The sequence below is a fragment of the Eupeodes corollae genome, chromosome 1, assembly GCF_945859685.1.
Source record: "Eupeodes corollae chromosome 1, idEupCoro1.1, whole genome shotgun sequence".
In the NCBI taxonomy this organism is placed as follows: domain Eukaryota; kingdom Metazoa; phylum Arthropoda; class Insecta; order Diptera; family Syrphidae; genus Eupeodes; species Eupeodes corollae.
Window position 1 is genome coordinate 9,336,729 of NC_079147.1, and position 17,985 is coordinate 9,354,713.

Consider the following 17,985-nt stretch of genomic DNA (forward strand, 5'->3'; position numbering starts at 1 on the left):
GACATTTAAGAGCGAAGCTACCTGCCCGAAGTCCACGCAAGGTACCATTCTTGACGAAAAGGCATGTGGCAAAGACAATGGAGTTTGTTAAAGCGCATAAGGATTTGGCAAAAGAGAAATAAAGGAATATTCTGTGAAGCGATGAAACCAAAGTTGTCCTTTTTGGGTCCAAGGGTCGTCGAGAATATGTGAGAAGACCCTAAAATGCAGCATACTATCTACCGTACACTATAAAAACAGTGAAGCATGGTGGAGAAAAAATTATGATATGAGCTTGCTTTTCATATTACGGAGTCGGGCCTATTTACCTCATGGGGTATAAGGGATGCAAACGAGTATGTGAACATTCTCGAGGAGGTTATGTTACCCTATGCTGAGGAGGAAATGCCGTTGGTTTGGGTATACCAACAAGACAATGACCCAAAGCATACGTCAAAAAAGACAAAACCATGGTTTGCGCAGAAGAAGTTATCCGTTATGGAGTGACCCGCTCAATCCCCCGACTTTAACCCGATCGCAAATTTGTGGGGGGTGTTAAGAACGCAGTTCATAAAGCAAAACCCAAGAATTACAAATAATTGTGGGAAGCAGTGCGTAATTCGTGGAACACCGGAATACCAGTCGAAAGGTGCCAAGTTTTAGTGGACTCGATGCCACGTAGGTGCAAAGCATCATAAGAAACAATGGTTATGCAACAAAGAACTAATTGTAAGCTATCTTTATTTGTACACTTATATATAACTTATTACAATTTTTCTTACTTCTTACGTAATAGATCCAGTACTTGTCATGCACTGCTATTTTTATGATAAGCCATATATTTAAAAAACGGTTTTTACTGTAACAAAGCTAACGGTAAAAATCAATAATAATTATTTTTTGTTTTTATGAATAAAATATTTTAGTTTGTTTTTAGAAGTTTATTGAAATGTATTACAACGTTGATATTGAAAGCCTTTTTCTTTTATTTTGAGAGCACTGCTATTTTTATGAACACAACTGTATATTAAATTAATTATTATATTAACTTTTTAAAGTAGTCTGTAAGATTTGAACTCTGTTTGATGAAAATAAACTAAACTAAACTATACCAAGCATATCAAGTAAATTCACTTCGTTTTAAGCTCGAAAAATTAAAATTGATAAGAGATTTCAGAACTCCAATTTTTATTATTTTGAATCGATTTAAATTTCATGGAATGTAGAACCTAGCTGCAATTTTCTATTTCATTTCGGGAACCTAGATGAATCTATCCTATCCAAAAAGGCGGGTATACAAAAATGAAATAAATTGGGTGGCGCAACAGACCGTTTGAGAACTAGGGCCTAGAGATTGACAACTCTCAACCATTCCTGAAGGCGTGTATATTCATTATAAATTAAGGAAAACGTTCGTGAATAAGCTCAATATTTAAGTTAAAAAAAGTTTAACGAACTAACTAACACTTTTATTTCATGAATCAAAAAATATTAAGTATCCCCAACATTGCAAATTTAATGGCATCATCCCAGTAATTAGCAGTGTATGAATTTAGGAAATTTGAACTTTCCCAAAGAACGTTAACCTCACATACTTAATAATAAGCGTATGGTGTTTAGAATGCATCAAATATTTATTTACTTACTTACTTACTTAAGGTGGCGCTACAGTCCGGGGCGGACCTGTGCCTCAACCAACAAGCGTCTCCAGCCACCTCGGTCCCTAGCTAGCTGTCTCCAGTTTCGCACGCCAAGTTGGTTGATGTCCTCTCCCACATGGGTGCGCCACCTGAGTCGCGGTCTTCCTCTACTGCGCCGTCCCCGTCGTCGTTATATCTTCTCCTCCATTCTCCATCTATGCGTACGGGACCAAATATCAGCCGAAGAATTTTTCTCTCGAAGCATCCTAAGACGCTCTCATCTTTCTTTGACAGGGTCCAGGCCTCAGCGCCATAAATGAGAACCGGGATGATGAGTGTCTTATAGATGGCGATTTTACATGCTCGAGAGAGGACTTTACTTCTCAATTGCCTTCTAAGTCCAAAGAAGCAGCGATTTGCAAGAGTTATTCTTCGTTTGATTTCAGCGCTGGTGTCGTTGTCTGCATTAATAGCGGTGCCTAGGTAGACAAAGTCCTTAACTATAACTACCTCAAAGTTATAGCTGTCCATGGTGACGTTTTTTCCTAGACGTCGTCGTTCCGTGTCCTTTTTTGATGACAGCATATACTTGGTCTTGCCTTGACCACTAAACCCATCTTCTTCGCTTTCGTCGCAATGCTCAAAAAAGCTCCACTGACATCACGCTTTGATCTTCCAATTATGTCAATATCATCTGCGTATCCGAGTAAATGGATGGACCTTTGGAAGATTCTGGCTCTAGTGTTGATGGTTGAGTTTTGCACAATACTTTCCAGAACGATGTTGAAGAAGTCGCATGACAGTGCATCGCCTTGTCTAAAACCTTTTTTGACATCAAATGAATCGGTAAGATCTTTTCCGACCTTGATAGAGCAGCGTGCATTCTCCATCGTCATTCTGCACAAACGGATAAGTTTGACAGGGATGCCAAAACTAGGCATTGCTCGGTAGAAATCGATAAAGATATGGTGGGTATCGATTTGAAGCTCCTGGGTTTTTTCCAAGATCTGCCGTAGTGTGAATATTTGGTCGATAGTGGACTTTCCTGGTCTGAAGCCACACTGATAAGGACCAATCAGGTTGTTGACGAAGGAGACTGATGCCTCTGCAATTGGCGCAGTTTAGAGGGTTTTCTTTCTTATGTATCGGGCACACTATGCTGAGATTCCACTCATCGGGCATGCTTTCTTCCGACCATATTTTGCAGATGAGTTGGTGCATGCTCCGTACCAAGTCATCGCCTGCTGCTTTGAATAGTTCGGCAGCGATACCGTCAGCTCCAGCAGCTTTGTTTGACTTAAGTTTAGATTGTCAAGTGGTTCTGTCTCCCTTACAGCGGAATTCGGTTCGTCATCGCCGTTATATAATTTGGAGAAGTGATCTTTCCATATTCTCAGCATCGACTGCGGTTCTACTACGATGTTCCCCTGATCGTCTTTACAGGCTTCGGTTCGTGGCTGGTACCCTTGGGAGGTTTTTTTTTACCTTTTGGTAAAATTTACAAACCTCATTCCTGTTGTGACATCCCTCTATCTCTATCTCAAAGAAGCCGGTGTTCCTCTCTCCTCTTCTGCTCGTAGAGCTCGCGAGCAGCTCTAGTCCTTTTGTGCAGCGCCGTTTTGTATGCCTCTTGTTTCGCTGCGTGCGCTTGCCGGCATTCGTCGTCAAACCAGGGGTTTCGCTGTGGTGGCCGTGTGACACCTAGCACTTCAGAGGCGGCATCTCTGATGGCTGAAAGGCAATGTTGCCATATATAAATATTTATTTGCATATGGTAAATATAAGTTTAAATATCTGAAATCATAAACAAATTCAAATTCAAAGTTGTCATTAGCATATTTGCTTATTCTTATTTTATATTGATTTTTTGACTTGTTGTTAAAGATAAATATTGTCTTACAATTTGTTTTGGAATGATAATAAAAAACAATGAGTTTTGTTTGTTATTTAAATGGTATTTTTATTAGTTAAAATAGGAGAATGAGTGTGTGCATAATGTTTGGTTTTCTTATCACTAACGATTTTCAAATATTGAAAGTATTTTTAATTACACAGTTTCTTTCCAATATAAAAATAACAAAAGTATTTAAAAGGCTTTTAATGTTTTAATAATTTTGTATATTTCTTACTTTTTTTCTTCATTTAAATAAATAAATATGCTTGTCTATTTTATGGCTTATACCCCCAATTACGTTTTGTTCTATTTTAATTTTGACAATTTCAATTCGCCTTGAAATATTTAAGTGAAAATGATGATGATCGAAAAAATATCAATAGAAGCATTCTCCCTTATTTAATTTAAAAAAAAAAACTTTTCTCCTTTTATATAGAAAATTAAATATAAAATAACTGAATTATTACAAAATTTCTAATAATATTGAATTGCAATAAAAAATCTTACAACTTAGACTTTGGCTTCACAAGCATATCGCGTAAGACACGACGTAAAATTTTCCCACTGGGATTCTTTGGAATTTCATCGATAAAGCGTACACCTCCTCGAAGTTTCTTCGCCGGAGACGCATTATCGGCAACAAATTTAACAACCTCATCTTCTGTTAACTGTGCGTTTGGTTGTTTGACAACAAATGCCATTGGCAGTTCACCACATTCTTCATCTGGTTTGCCAATTACAGCTGCATCCTTTATCTTTGGGTTCGTTAATAGAAGTGCCTCAATTTCGGCTGGCGGCACTTGGAATGCTTTGTATTTTATGAGCTCCTTTATGCGATCAACAATAAAGAATTCGAAATCATCATCAAAGTATCCAATATCACCAGTGTGTAGCCAGCCATCTTTGATAATGGTTTGTGTGGATTTCTTATCTCCAACATAACCTTTCATTATGCATTCTCCTTTGAAACACAACTCGCCACGTTGATTAGGTCCCAAAATTGCACCAGAGTCGGTATCCAAAACCTTAGCATAAATACCACGTTTAAGAATACCTACGCTTCCTGGCTTGCAATGAGTATCACTTTGTACTAGGACAGCCAGTGTACTCTCGCTTAATCCATAACCTTGTCTGATGATAGGAACGCCAATTCTAAGGGAAACAAACATAAAATGTATATAGCTGCTTCAAAAGGCAGGAGGAGCATCAATTCTGTACCTTGCTTTGATAGTATCTACAGTTTCTTTACTCAATGGAGCAGCTCCACAAACTAAGACTAAAAGCGACGACAAGTCATATTTATCTACTATCGGATGTTTAGCCAAGAACACCATCAATGGAGGCACCATAAACGCCAAAACAACTTTATATTTCTTTAAATAAAAAGTATATAATAAAAAATGAAAAAAAAAAAACAAAATATAACAACTTACCTGTATGGCTCCTAGAAAAACTCTTTCTTCAAATTTGGGCAGGAAAACCATATTTGTGTTCATGCAAGACGTTAGTACTAAAGTAATGCAGCCAAAGGCATGGAACCATGGGATGACACTCAATACCGCAATATCCGAAAATGATATTGCCTCTGGTTCGCTAGATCAAGTGAAGAGATTATTATAATTATACATTTAGATAAAAAAGTTTTTAAACAAGATTTCGTAGAAAAAAAACATTCCTCTTTATAGGATTGCTTGCTTTTTTATATATAAAAAAAAACAGTGTTACGGCATATTTATAAATATTAAAATGTATAAAACTAATCGACCATACAAAATTAACTGAAGGAGTTATTAATAACCTTAACATGTTTCAAGTTTAAACACAGTGCGAGCTTTAGGAAAATAGGAAAGGATTAAAGAGGAGATACCAATGCACATTGGCTTAAAGTTTTGAAATTCAAAATGATAGGAAAAAACAGAGCTGGGTAAAGCATTCCACATTCTCGATGGGCGGTTAAAAAAAGAATCTCTATATCTTCGGACACTGCGTCCGAAATTGAGCTCAAGGTGCTTTGTAATTTATAGCCAGACTAGCTTTTTACCCGCGGCTTCGCCCGCAGTGGAGAAATTAAATAAGTATGAGAGATAAACGGTAAGGGTATAATAATAGAAATGAATCAATATAATAACTAAATTTTATTGCTTGGCTGAGATCAAAAATTTTTAAAAATTACTACAGACGATGAAGTTTCAACACCTTAATAAAGGTGCTAAAGGTGTGCAACAACAAGTGTGAAAATATATTTCACCGTAACAAAAATAAATAATTCTGAATTCTTACAATTTAAAAAATAAAATACAAAGTATTAATTTAAGATATTTTTATAGACAATGTTATAAGTTTTCCCGTCGGGTGCAAATATGTGTAAATTCCGGGCATTAGATACACGTGAACAGGCTACATAAAGTTGGCCATGAGAGAAGCATGGGTTTTCTAAATGCACTCCTGCTACCTGTAATGTTTGTCCTTGTGCCTTGTTTATAGTAACACCAAAGCTAAGCTTGACGGGAAACTGAACCCTTTTAAATTGGAATGGAAGGTCAGTTTGAATAATTGGTATCCGAGGTATTATAACACTATTTCCCTTACCGACACCTGTTAAAATAGTAGCACCAAGTATGTTCTGTCCCAATTTTACTATCCGAAGCTTTGTTCCATTACATAGCCGAGGAGCATCTAGATTTTGCATAAGCATTACTGGTACATTTAGTTTCAATTGAAGTTTATGTGACGATACACCCGATAGTTCAAGTGAATTTAAAAACACCACAGGATATGAAGTACTTAGTTCCGTATCCATAATTGTATCTATTGATAAATATTCCTTCATTTCTCCTTGAATCTCGTTTAAAATGTCAGTGTTGATCCTGTTTACAATTTCATTTTTTGGTTTCTAATATTGCTCTTGCACACAACCACTGATCACTACAAAAATTTTGTTGCAATTCCGGAAAAATATTAGCAATGAGATCCACATCACTTTCTACTAAATTACAAAATTCTCTTGACAGTGATATGTAGCCTTCAGCTTCAACGTCTAAACAACCATCACCAATTTTCAATAACATTTCTGCGTAAAGTCCTGAATCCACGTCATTATGAAGATGCACTCTCTTATTCGTTTTCAGGCGGAGTTTTTAAACTGTCGGCCATAAGCTTTATGATTTAATGCACGCTTGAATGTCATCTGCTTGTGCCCCTTTGAATCACTGGGAGGGTTTGACGGAAATCACCAGCCAATAAAACTACCATGCCTCCCATTATATCTGTACTATCTCGCAAGTCCTGGAGGGTCCGGTTTAAAGCTTCTATAGTCTTCTTGTCAGACATTGTACTTTCATCCCACACTAAAAGCTTGCATTCTCGCAGCATCCTACCTCGTGAACTATTTTTACTAAAATTACAGATGGACGAATCTTCCTGTGCCAAATTCAATGGAAATTTTAAAACGGAATGTGCAGTACGACCGCCCTTTAATAGCAATACCTGACGAGGCTACAGCAACTGCTATTTTTTTGTCTTTTCTGACGGACATTAATAATAAGTTAAGCAAAGACGTTTTTCCAGTTCCTCCTGGTGCGTCGAGAAAGAAGAGTCCACCACTGCCGGAGTCTATTTTACGTAAAACTTGATGGAAAACATGATTTTGCTCTGGAAGTAATTGAGGGAATAATTCTGCTACTTGATGTTACAGTGCTATGAAATCATAATCTAGCTCTGGTGCAATTTCATTATCAAAATCATCCACATTGTCTCGTCGAGGGCTGGACATTTCAAAATCATTTAATTTTTTTCCAACCTCGTAAAAACCTTGTTTTCGATCATAATTAGCGTTTTATTGTAGACATGTTCATTGAAAGTAATGTCTGTGTGTACTTGCTGCAGTTGATGTAAAATATCTTCAGCCATGTATTCTTTGTACTTATTCCAAAGAGGGTTAGAAAGACCGCAAAAAGATAATAGCGTAGCGTAAAGTTCCCTGATTTTATCTGGCGATCGGCATTGTACAGCTTTCTCCATAGTTTCATCCCAATGATTGATTTTCTAACAGTCGCCGAGCTTCATATGCTTCTCGGTAGTTTTGACATTCCTGACCATTGACAATTTAAAGTTCTGTAAAGCTAATTGGACCTCTAACATGATGCAACAACATGCGCAGACATTCGTAACTTGTACGGTAAATGTAGAAAAATTAGAAATAGTTGAAACTATATTCAATTGAATTAGATATTGAATTAGATATTGTCGTCACCATCGGTAATACAGTGGGTTGGTATTACAGTATTCAGGGTTGAAACTTCATTACTATGATAATAGATGGCGTTGAAGTAGTTAAATTTGACGATATTTTGACAAATAATTTTCTTATTTCGTAAATTTTTTTTAATAAGAAGTATCCTATGTTACTTCTAATACCTTCAAGAGTGTATGTGCAAAGTTTCATGATGATCGGTTAAGTAGTTTTTGCGTAAAAGCGTAACAAACAAACTTACATTCGCATTTATAATATTAGAATGATTAGAAGGGGTGAAAAATGTTCTACACGGTCGGAGAAATCCTAAGCACCTAGCAGCATTTTTGGCAATATGGAATATGTGATCATTCCATAAGAGGTGATCTGTGATATACACTGACCGAAAACCGATTAGCGCTTCTTATCTTTGAAGCTTAATATCAGCCAATCAAATAAAACATTTGAAACGAACTTTTTGCCCATGAAAGTTTGTAACATTATCCTCGAAAATAAATGGAAGTTTCGGTACGATCTCAATAAATAACATTTTAACAGAATTTTAAAGAATTAAATAAGAAAAATCATCTTTCTTTTCCGGACATTTGATTAGAACCCCCACTTGAAAATGCCAAATAACATAAGAAAATGGGCAGAGAATACTTGCAAATTTTTTTTTTATTTGAATTCTTTATATTTACAACTTATTCCTAAAAAAATTAATAATGTGTTGTACCACCACAATTAACTATGACGTCGGACAGCCTGTTGGGTTAAGAATCATATAATTTCTTTATATAGTCCAGAGAAATAGTCTGCCAGGCACTTTTTATTCCTTCAATGAGTTCCGCTTCAGTTGGATATTGTTTTCCAGACTCGTAAACCTTGCGTGCTAGCAACCCTCAAATATTTTCCATTATGTTAAGGTCGGGCGAGTATGGCGGCCATATCAGAAAGGGTACTTTTTGGAGCTCAATCCAATACTTTACGCCCTTAGAGGTGTGGATAGGGACGTTATCGTGTTGGAACTTCCATTCTAAGGGCCCAAAAATATCCTTGATTGCAGGGAACGCCGTTCTTAGTACACCATTGTAAGCTGTGGCATTCAGTAAGGAATTGTAATTCAATGGTGCCACGTTATAGCTCCCCATACCATGACACCACCAGCACAACTGTGCAGTCGATCTAAAGTATGCTCTTCCTTTCGAAGATCATAAAAGTAGTAAGCATAACCATCGGGACCCTCCAATGTCCTTCGTCCAGGACATATGCGCTCTGCAGAAATCGAGACGTTGCGTCTTTCGAAGTTTGTAAAGTGGTGTTTTTTTTTTTTTTTATTTTAAGACGCTTTAAATGTTCAGCATTGGAAATAACTCTTTGCACAGTCCGCACGCATGCTTTTACACCGGTTTTCTCTCTAATCTTGGCTGCAGAGTCGTGTGAATTCGATGCGTGCCTCAAAATAATTCGCTTGTTAGCTGTTGTAATGACAGAAGATGGCCGGCCCTTCATATTTTTTCCATAACTATGCTCATTTCTCAAGAATGAGGAAATAACTTTGCGGCTGCGGTTCATTTTTTTTGGAAATTTGATGGATTTATTGACCACACTCACTATAAGCCTTTATTTTGTCAATTTCGGCTTCATTTAACTGTTTTGCTTTCCCCATTTTTACTAAATTTAATTGAAAATTATTCAAAATAAACTAATAATAACTTAAAAAATAAAAACACGACTACTTACATGCAAAAACTTTTAGAAAAGCGTAGAGGTGCTAATCGACTGTTGCACAAAAAATACATTAATTTTTGTCACATTTGACGGAATAAAGCAAAGCAAAATAACGGTTCATTTCCAGAACTCAAGTTTTTTTTTAGAGAAAAGGAGAATTTAAAAAAAAAGATTGAGCATTATACATACGCAGATGGAGAATGGAGGAGAAGATATAACGACGAACTGTACGGGCTGTACAGCGACACTGACCTAGTTCACAGAATTAAAGTCCAACGGCTTAGATGGCTAGGTCATGTAGAGCGGATGGACATCAACGCTCCAGCCCGGAAGGTCTTCGAATCCAATCCCGAGGGACGGCGCAGTAGAGGAAGACCGCGACTCAGGTGGCGCACGCAGGTGGGAGAGGACCTCAACCAACTTGGCGTGCGAAACTGGAGACAGCTAGCTAGGGACCGAGCTGGCTGGAGACGCTTGTTGGTTGAGGCCCAGGTCCGCCCCGGACTGTAGCGCCACCTTAAGTAAGTAAGTAAGTATTATACATATTAATTGTTCCGAGTTACTTGCATTTAAACTGAAAGATTAGAGGGGGCGCTAATCGGTTGTCGGGCAGTGTACATACCGAATACTTAAAGTTGATTAGTTTCCTGGATGCAAGTGCCGGACATGGATAGCGGAACGAGAAAGCTAAGGGTCATCCGCGAAAAAATTTAGTGGGTTAGAAGTTTCAGACAAAAGATCATTTATAAAAATAAGGAAGAGCGTCGGAGACTAAAACGGAGCCCTGGGGCACACCAGCGTTTATTTTGTGAATATCAGATTTGAACCCGTCCAATACTACTTGAATTAAACGGTCCGAAAGGTAATTTCTAACCCAACGAAGAAGGGATTCATCAATACCAAATGCACTTAGTGAGGAAAAGAAATACAGTGGCTGCCACGACTTATCGGACACATGAAAATTACATTTTCGCATTGTATTTTCTTTAACAAAATGTATGGATAGTGTAAACTTTATAACCATTCTATTTGCCATTTAAACACGTTTTTATTTTAAATAAGCCAAAATTATAATTTAAGCCATTTAACAGCAAATTAATATTTAAAAAGTTTTATAATTTTACACCTCACACATAATCAGTCACTTATTTAATACTTATTTGCGTATCCCTTCGATTTATTGGCTTCTTCTAGGCGCCAAGGTGTTGAAAAGTCAAGTTTTTAGCATAATTGAAGACTAATTTTTGTCATTGTTCTTGAAGACCCATTTTAAGGGCATCAATGTTTCAAAAGTTCTTTTGAGCAACTCGACGCCATAGTTCATCCCATATATACTCGATTTCATAGAAAATCAGCTGGAAGATACATGTGTTGCTGTCTGGGATGGTGCAGTAGTATCGGAATGGTTTGAATCGAAAATGGTAGTGAGGCATGGTTGTACTATAAGCCCTTTGCTGTTTGCGCTATTTATCGACGATGTTATGGACATCCTACCTGGTAGAATTGAAGTCAGCAGTATTACTATCAAAGCACTTCTGTTTGCAGATGATATAGTTATTCTAGCTCATTCACCGAAAACGCTACAACTGATGATCAACCGATTATGCGAATACTGTGCCTAGTTGTCAACCAAGAGAAATCGAAGATCATGATCTTCAATAGAGGGAGAGGAAGACTATGAACAAATGAGAAGTGGCACTACAATAACGAAAGACTTGAAGTTATCAGTGAATACAAGTACCTTGGAGTGATCTTTACCTGCAATTTAAAAATGGAAAAGCACCTCAAAGATAAGCTTGCAAAGGCTTATCTATGTTTTTTTCCAACAAATATGTAAACCATAGCACGAGATTTAAAGTTTTTAAATCTGTTGCAGAATACTTTACGCAGCGCAAGTATGGGGAGGTCAGCAATATGATGAAGTTGAAAAACTTTTACGCTTCTACTTAATACGCATGTTCAGACTACCATCGAACACACAAACTATGCGTTGAACCTGGAAACTGGATTATCACCGATATGCATAAAAACACAAAAATTGCAGTCTGATTACATTATAAAGGTCTTAAACATGGATGAAGGTCGACTTCCGAAGAAGATCATGATGATAACAATGAGAAGAAAAGTTGTATGGTATGTTGAGTGGCTGGATCATGCACGTTTGTGTAATTTCGATCTAAGCCTAGACCAAGAGCCTCCCAATAACTGCAGGAATTAGTATAAAATTGAAGCAAGAGGATCCTTTTACAGATCGGTGTACAGTACACTCAAATATAACCTTCAACATACAAACTACTTCAGAGACGAACTAGGCGTAGAATCCATCTCAATGATGCTAAGGGCGAGGGTAGAACTTCTTCCGCTTAGTTATAGGCCACATCCAGATGACTTTCCAATATTGTGCAATATATGTAACACAGCAGAATGACAAGACATATTTCATTTTATAGGTAGATGTCCGACTCTTCGTAAAACAAGGCGACATTTATTCGGTAAAGATACGCTTTCAACGGAACTACATAGTTCGGAATATTTTGAACGAATTGCCAGAAAAGCTATTGCTTTTTTGTAAAATAGCTCTTAGTTAAACATAAAGATAACATATTGAATGCTAGCTTCTAATATTTTAAGTAAATCATTAGTAATTCATTTTATTTTTCTTTAAAAATATTTCTTATTTAAATTTACAAATTGTTTGTTAATTTCATAAACAGTATACCAATCGGCAGACGGCAAAGCCACGCCATAAAGATTTTGTAAATGTTAATTGTTATATTTTTATGTTGTTAATAAATAAAAACATTTTAATCTAAAATCTAATTAACTCGATCCCATTTTGGTTAGGCAGTTATACAATAACAACGATCTTGCTATACAAGATATGTGCTTTGGGTAGTTGCCCTGATAAAAGATACAATTTTGATTGACACTGGAACCCAAATGATGTTTCAAAATATAGATGTTAGCCATTTGATACACTTTAACTTCCACAAAATGTTTGTTCCGAACACCAGAACTTCAAAGTATCTCGAGAATGCTTATGAGAAAATTCTTTATTTTATTTTAAGGTTTAATTTCCTTGCGTTCGAAAACAAAACTAATTTATTTATTGTAAAGGTTAACTAACAATGAAAAAACATAAAGTTCCACATTATTCCAATAAGAAATATCCAGTGTTATATAGGGTAGAGCATGGTCACTTCCTTATTTTAAAAAATCATAACACAAAAACTATTGGCAGTATTGATTTAATTATTTTTTCTGTGTATAGAAGTACATTAAAAGTTTTATTTTATTTGGTTTTAAATACCTGGGTCATGTCTTAGACAAAAAACTAAATGGGAAACGCAACGTACAGGAAAGAGTCAAAAAAGCTACTGTAGCTCTTTTCTTGCAAAAAAGCTAATAAATTGGGCTTACAACCCAGAATCACGCATTGGCTATACACATCGGTAATCGGACCGATTTTAATGTACGGTGTGGCAGTATGATGGACTGCTTTAGAGAAAGCTATAAACCGAGATAAATTAAATAAAGTCCAACGTTCAGCTTGCCTATGTATAAGCGGATCGCTTCGTACACCCCATCTGCGGCACTGGACACCTTACTCTAACTAACACCTCTTGACATATTTAGCAAACAAATAGTTGCAAGCTCTGCTATTCGCCTTAAAGCTTCGTCGCAGTGGACTAACATCAACATTGGCCACTCAATCAATTCCAATGCTCACAGACTACACCATCCCCCAACTGCAATTCGACAGAAATTTTAAGATCTCTATACCTCCCAGATCTTTCTGGGAGGATAGGACATTCCTGGAAGATGGCTAAATTAATTTGTATACAGATGGTTCAAAAACAATAGAAGGGGTTGGTGGAGGTGTGTACTCTGAACGACTGAAAGTAAGTCTCTCATTCCAATCATTGTAGCGTGTTTTTCAGGCGGAACTTTTGGCCATAAAAGAAGTATTGTCCTGGGTTAAGGAAAACGTGATATCAACATCTGATATCCGTATTTTCTCAGATAGTCAGGCCGCTATCAAATCACTGGATTTTGTCTCTACAAACTCTATAACAGTTCATAACTGTCGATCATCTCTAATGGAGATGGCACAACAGTTTAAAATTCACCTTTGCTGGGTTCCGGGTCATAGAGACATTCCAGGTAACTGTAATGCAGATGAACTCGCCAGGAACGGTATAGTGCAGCCCATCCTACCACGTTTAGCTCTTACTGGCATACCAATCGCTACTTGTAAATTGTTGCTAATGCAAGACGCTAAGAAGAAGGCAAACACCAGGTGGAACAACGTCACGAAAAACATCTGGCCAACACTAGATTTAAAACGTTCAAGGTGCTTGCTATCTCTAAGCATATCACATATAAGCTCGATAATATGTGCCATAACCGGACACTGTCTAATAGGAAAGCACGCCATGCGATTAGGCGTATTCTCAAATGACTTTTGCAGAAACTGTATGGACGAGGAAGAGGCGGAAACTATTCTTCATCTCATCTGTACATGTCCTGCTCTGGCTCGAAAACGCATGAATTACCTAGGAGAATTCTTCTTTAACGATCTAAATCATGTCAGCATATTCAGACTCTCACAACATACATACAAAATATGTAAATAAGAATATACATATGTATGTAAGTATTTTTTACCGAAATGTATTGTTTTTCAAAATTCAAATCAAGTGTTCCTATTTTTTCGGGCAACATTATGAAGCGTGCAGCAAATTAACGTCAAAATGTGTAAAGTCGAATGATTAAAAAAATGCGCGATTTTTTCCCACGGTTGTAACAAATTGAGACCTTTATCAATAAAAAGTTCTCAATGAATACAACAGTTGTGTGGGCAAAGAGCTAGATCGCGTGCTTAGCGCTTAGACATTTATAAATTTATTCTTAACGGTTCAGTTTTTTTAGGGATAAATGAAAGCCATTTACAAAATAAAGAGACAAACACACACAATCGACATGTAAATGCTCCCAAGCTGTTTCCAGTCCTTCAACTTCATCCAAGCTTGTTAACTTACTCTTGCATAGTGACCTAAAAGCGCACAGCATTTTAAATGCTTCATTTTATTTTTCTATCCTATTTTAACCTCCTCCTTCTACTTGTACACATTTAATCTACTAACAATAAGGATCTGTTTCTTTTAGTTTGAGGAAGCTGTTCGACTATACTTCCAATGAAAAACAGGAATCGTTTAGACGGGGCCCACATATATATATGTTCTTATGTAATTTTAGAAAATTCTACCGGACGATATACACACGTATGTTATTCTATTACTTACAATTGTGCGTCAAGTGTGTTAAGAATATTCATCTGTGTCAATTGAACTCCCTTCGGCATACCGGTTGTTCCAGACGAACATACGATAAGCGCTACATTTTCACACTTATTCACAGCGGGTGCTTCAAAGTCCGGGTATGATACGAATTTTTTACCCTTAATCAATTCTTCCAATGCAGTTGCCTCGGAACTTGGACTAACATCACCAAACACAATAACATGTTGGATATATTTGTTCTTCTTAGCAACGCCCAGAATTTTATTGAAAGGACTTCGAGAGCAGAACAATACTTTTGGCTTCGAAAGGTTGGTGGCATGTTCGAGTTCACCTGAATCAAGAACTTATAGGTACTTTTTTTCAAAACCCATCTAAAACCATCAACTTACGTTCACTGTAGGTGGCATTAAAAGGAGCTGCCGTAGCACCGAGAGCAAATGCAGCGTACAAAACAACAGCATAGTCTATGGAGTTCTCGCCGCAAATTCCAATCACATCGCCGTCTTTGACTCCTAGTTTCTGGAGTATATATGCCAGACGAATTATTCTATCGTGGATGTATTTCCGTGTGTACTGATTGCCGGTTGAGGCATCTGTCTAAAGAAACAATGAAAAATAATAAAGTACACAATGCTAAGCAGGTACTTATGTACTTACCATCATCACGAAATCTCCATCCTTCTTAATTTGTTCCAACAAAAAGTGACCCAACGATCTGTAAGTGCTCGTAATTTTTGAGGTGATTTCTCCTCCATAGATGATGTTGTTGCTCTCAATAGAAGACGTCATTTTCAGTGTTCTATTTTATAAATCAAATAAATCAAGTGGTTAACAAATTGTATGTAGTTATAATCTGAGTTAGAGTGCAGTTTGTGAGATTATATTATACAAAAAGAGATAAGTATACAAGTAAAGAGATTAGTATACAAGTAAATATAATAATTCTTTATCTTAGAATTGAAAACAAATATAGCTGACAAAGTGTTGTTCCTAAGCTATTTTCGTGAATGTTAATATGTATTTTGCACTTTGACTTGTGGGCTAGGTTCATAAGTAATTTTAAGTACTAATGAACTGATGAGCTTTGTAAATATAGTTAAGGTACTTACAATGCAAATCCTCTTTTGTATGTTAAATGACAATAAATTAATTTTATAACCTGAGGCTAGGCGATTTTAGTTAAGTCAATATTTACATAAATATTGGATACTTTCTTGCTGTTGTTGTTGTTGATATTGTTAATTTAATCAATCTTTCACAAAACTATTATTCCAACAAATTACAGCTGCTGATGAAGGTAAATAGGCAGTATTAATTTATTTGAGTGTGCTACTTGCGAAGGTTGCTGTTGCTGCCGCTGGACTGAATGTTATCATCAGCACTACTTGTGAAATTATCATCTGATAAACTTTTACAAGTTTTACCTTAGCTAAGCCCCACTGAAACTGAAGGAAAATTTATCAGAGGTGGGTGGTACTAGTGGTTAATGGTTAGTGGTGGCGGTTAGATGATTTTATTTTTGTTTATTACAGCACATGTAACAGATGTATTTTCTTTCATTCATAAAAGCTATAAGAAAGAAAGAGAACAAATAAGTATTAGAATCGGTACGCTACCGGTGTGTACTTAGGGTTCGGATTTTAGAATTATGTCATCAAACAGATAATTCTTTCGAAGGGTCTTTTGCACTTTTCTTACATCTCAGAGATATTCGTACTCTCAGAAATATTAAAAAAATAAAATATATAGGACCATATTCATAGTTAGTTGATAAGTTCTGATTTTGTCTTTGCTAAACTAAACTCCAGTTTATGTTACTCATAGACAATTTAAACGCATTTATCCTGGAGTCCAAAAAAAATCAAGATATAACCTGGGGCGTATTCATAGGGCCTTACTAATAATCAAATTCAGTGACGACTTAAATATTTAAGTGGACTCTAAATAGTTAACCATACCAATAATAAATTTAATAGTCAGCTTAACGCTAAACGTCACTCTAAGTATAAGTTCGTGATTAAGTGTAAACTTTGCGCCTTACCAATAATTATTGACTAAACAAGCGTTTAGATAAACTCCACGTTAAACATTAGAGACGAGTTTATTTGTGTGTTAACCAATAACCAAATTAAACACGTCTTTAACTAAACTGTGCTCTATTACATTATCTACTACATTTGTTGCCAAACAGACAGCTGCTGTCGAAATGACATTTGTTTTATTTATGAAATGTAATAATAAAAGATGATTTATGTCAACATAAATTTATTTTGAATAGAAAAATTAATTTACATTTCATATGCCTGAATTGCATCACTATCAAATTCCGCACTATCCAATTGGAAATCGACCGACGACATTGCAGATATTTCAATGTCGATCTCAGAAGGTTCTTTGGGGGGTGTTCCCCCACCAGTTTCCTTCTGAGACCGACTGAAAGCACTTATTTTGCTCCTTGCTTGCGTTTTCAGCCGATTATTATTATATTTGCTTTGCTGTAAAGTAATAGCCAGTGGCATTGAACATTTCTTGAATGCTCTGCCAAGCTTCAAATTTGGCTTTGAGAGTCTTCCCATCATTCATTTTACTCTCCACTGTTATTGAAAAGGGCTTCACTGCTTCAACCAGCAACTCCTTCATTGCTGGTGTCCAGTTAACGGACCGACTTCGCTTCGTTGCCATAACAATTTACTCTGAAATAAATTGAAATGTTACTTACATATATATTTAAATAAAGAAATTAATCTATTTGTTTATTTTAATTACCTTTTTTTAATTTTGTTTATTTTTATGAACCCACGGTCACGGCCAAAAATAAATTTGAAACAGATAAAAGAAAAACGAAAAATTTCTTTTGCTACCTGTCGGAATGACAGCACAAACATGACGTTTACACTTAATCACGAAGTTAAACGCGCGTTTCTCTACTCTAAATTTTAGAGTGACGTTTAGCGTTAAGCTGACTATTAAATTGATTATTGGTATGGTTCATTATTTAGAGTCCACTTAAATATTTAAGTCGTCACTAAATTTGATTATTGGTAAGGCCCTTTATGTTTGTGCTGTCATTCTGACAGTTGGTAGCAGTTAGTGTACCGTCAATGGCACTAACACATTGTGGGAATCCCACGATGTTAAAAAAATTTCTTTTTACTTGACGTAGTTCCCCAGGATCAGAAGGAAACATTATGAACTGGCTCGCCTTGG

General features: G+C 36.4%; 1 protein-coding gene across 2 annotated transcripts; it reads right to left on the reverse strand.

The window, feature by feature from the left end:
- Nucleotides 1-3,553: 3,553 nt before the first annotated feature.
- On the reverse strand, nt 3,554-16,220 carry LOC129939373 (uncharacterized). Of its 2 annotated transcripts, none has more exons than XM_056047362.1 (7): nt 15,993-16,220; nt 15,436-15,577; nt 15,168-15,375; nt 14,782-15,109; nt 4,947-5,106; nt 4,732-4,886; nt 3,554-4,665 (listed from the first exon to the last, which is right to left on the reverse strand). In XM_056047362.1, exons 2-7 carry the CDS (start codon nt 15,565-15,567, stop codon nt 4,017-4,019), a joined length of 1,632 nt encoding a protein of 543 aa, XP_055903337.1. In that variant the 5' UTR covers nt 15,568-15,577; nt 15,993-16,220; the 3' UTR covers nt 3,554-4,016. The 2 variants fall into 2 exon arrangements, with proteins under 2 accessions (XP_055903337.1, XP_055903336.1); XM_056047361.1 differs by having other exon boundaries at nt 15,888-16,220.
- Between the last annotated feature and the right edge of the window lie 1,765 nt (nt 16,221-17,985).

Bases quoted from the DNA above. Each gene is read 5' to 3' on its own strand.
- LOC129939373 (XM_056047362.1), bottom strand. From the start codon at position 15,567: ATGACGTCTTCTATTGAGAGCAACAACATCATCTATGGAGGAGAAATC. The intron at 15,110-15,167 runs GTAAGTTGATGG...TTCTTGATTCAG, and splicing joins TAATGCCACCTACAGTGAAC to GTGAACTCGAACATGCCACC. The intron at 5,107-14,781 runs GTAAGTAATAGA...CACTTGATCTAG, and splicing joins AACACACTTGACGCACAATT to CGAACCAGAGGCAATATCAT.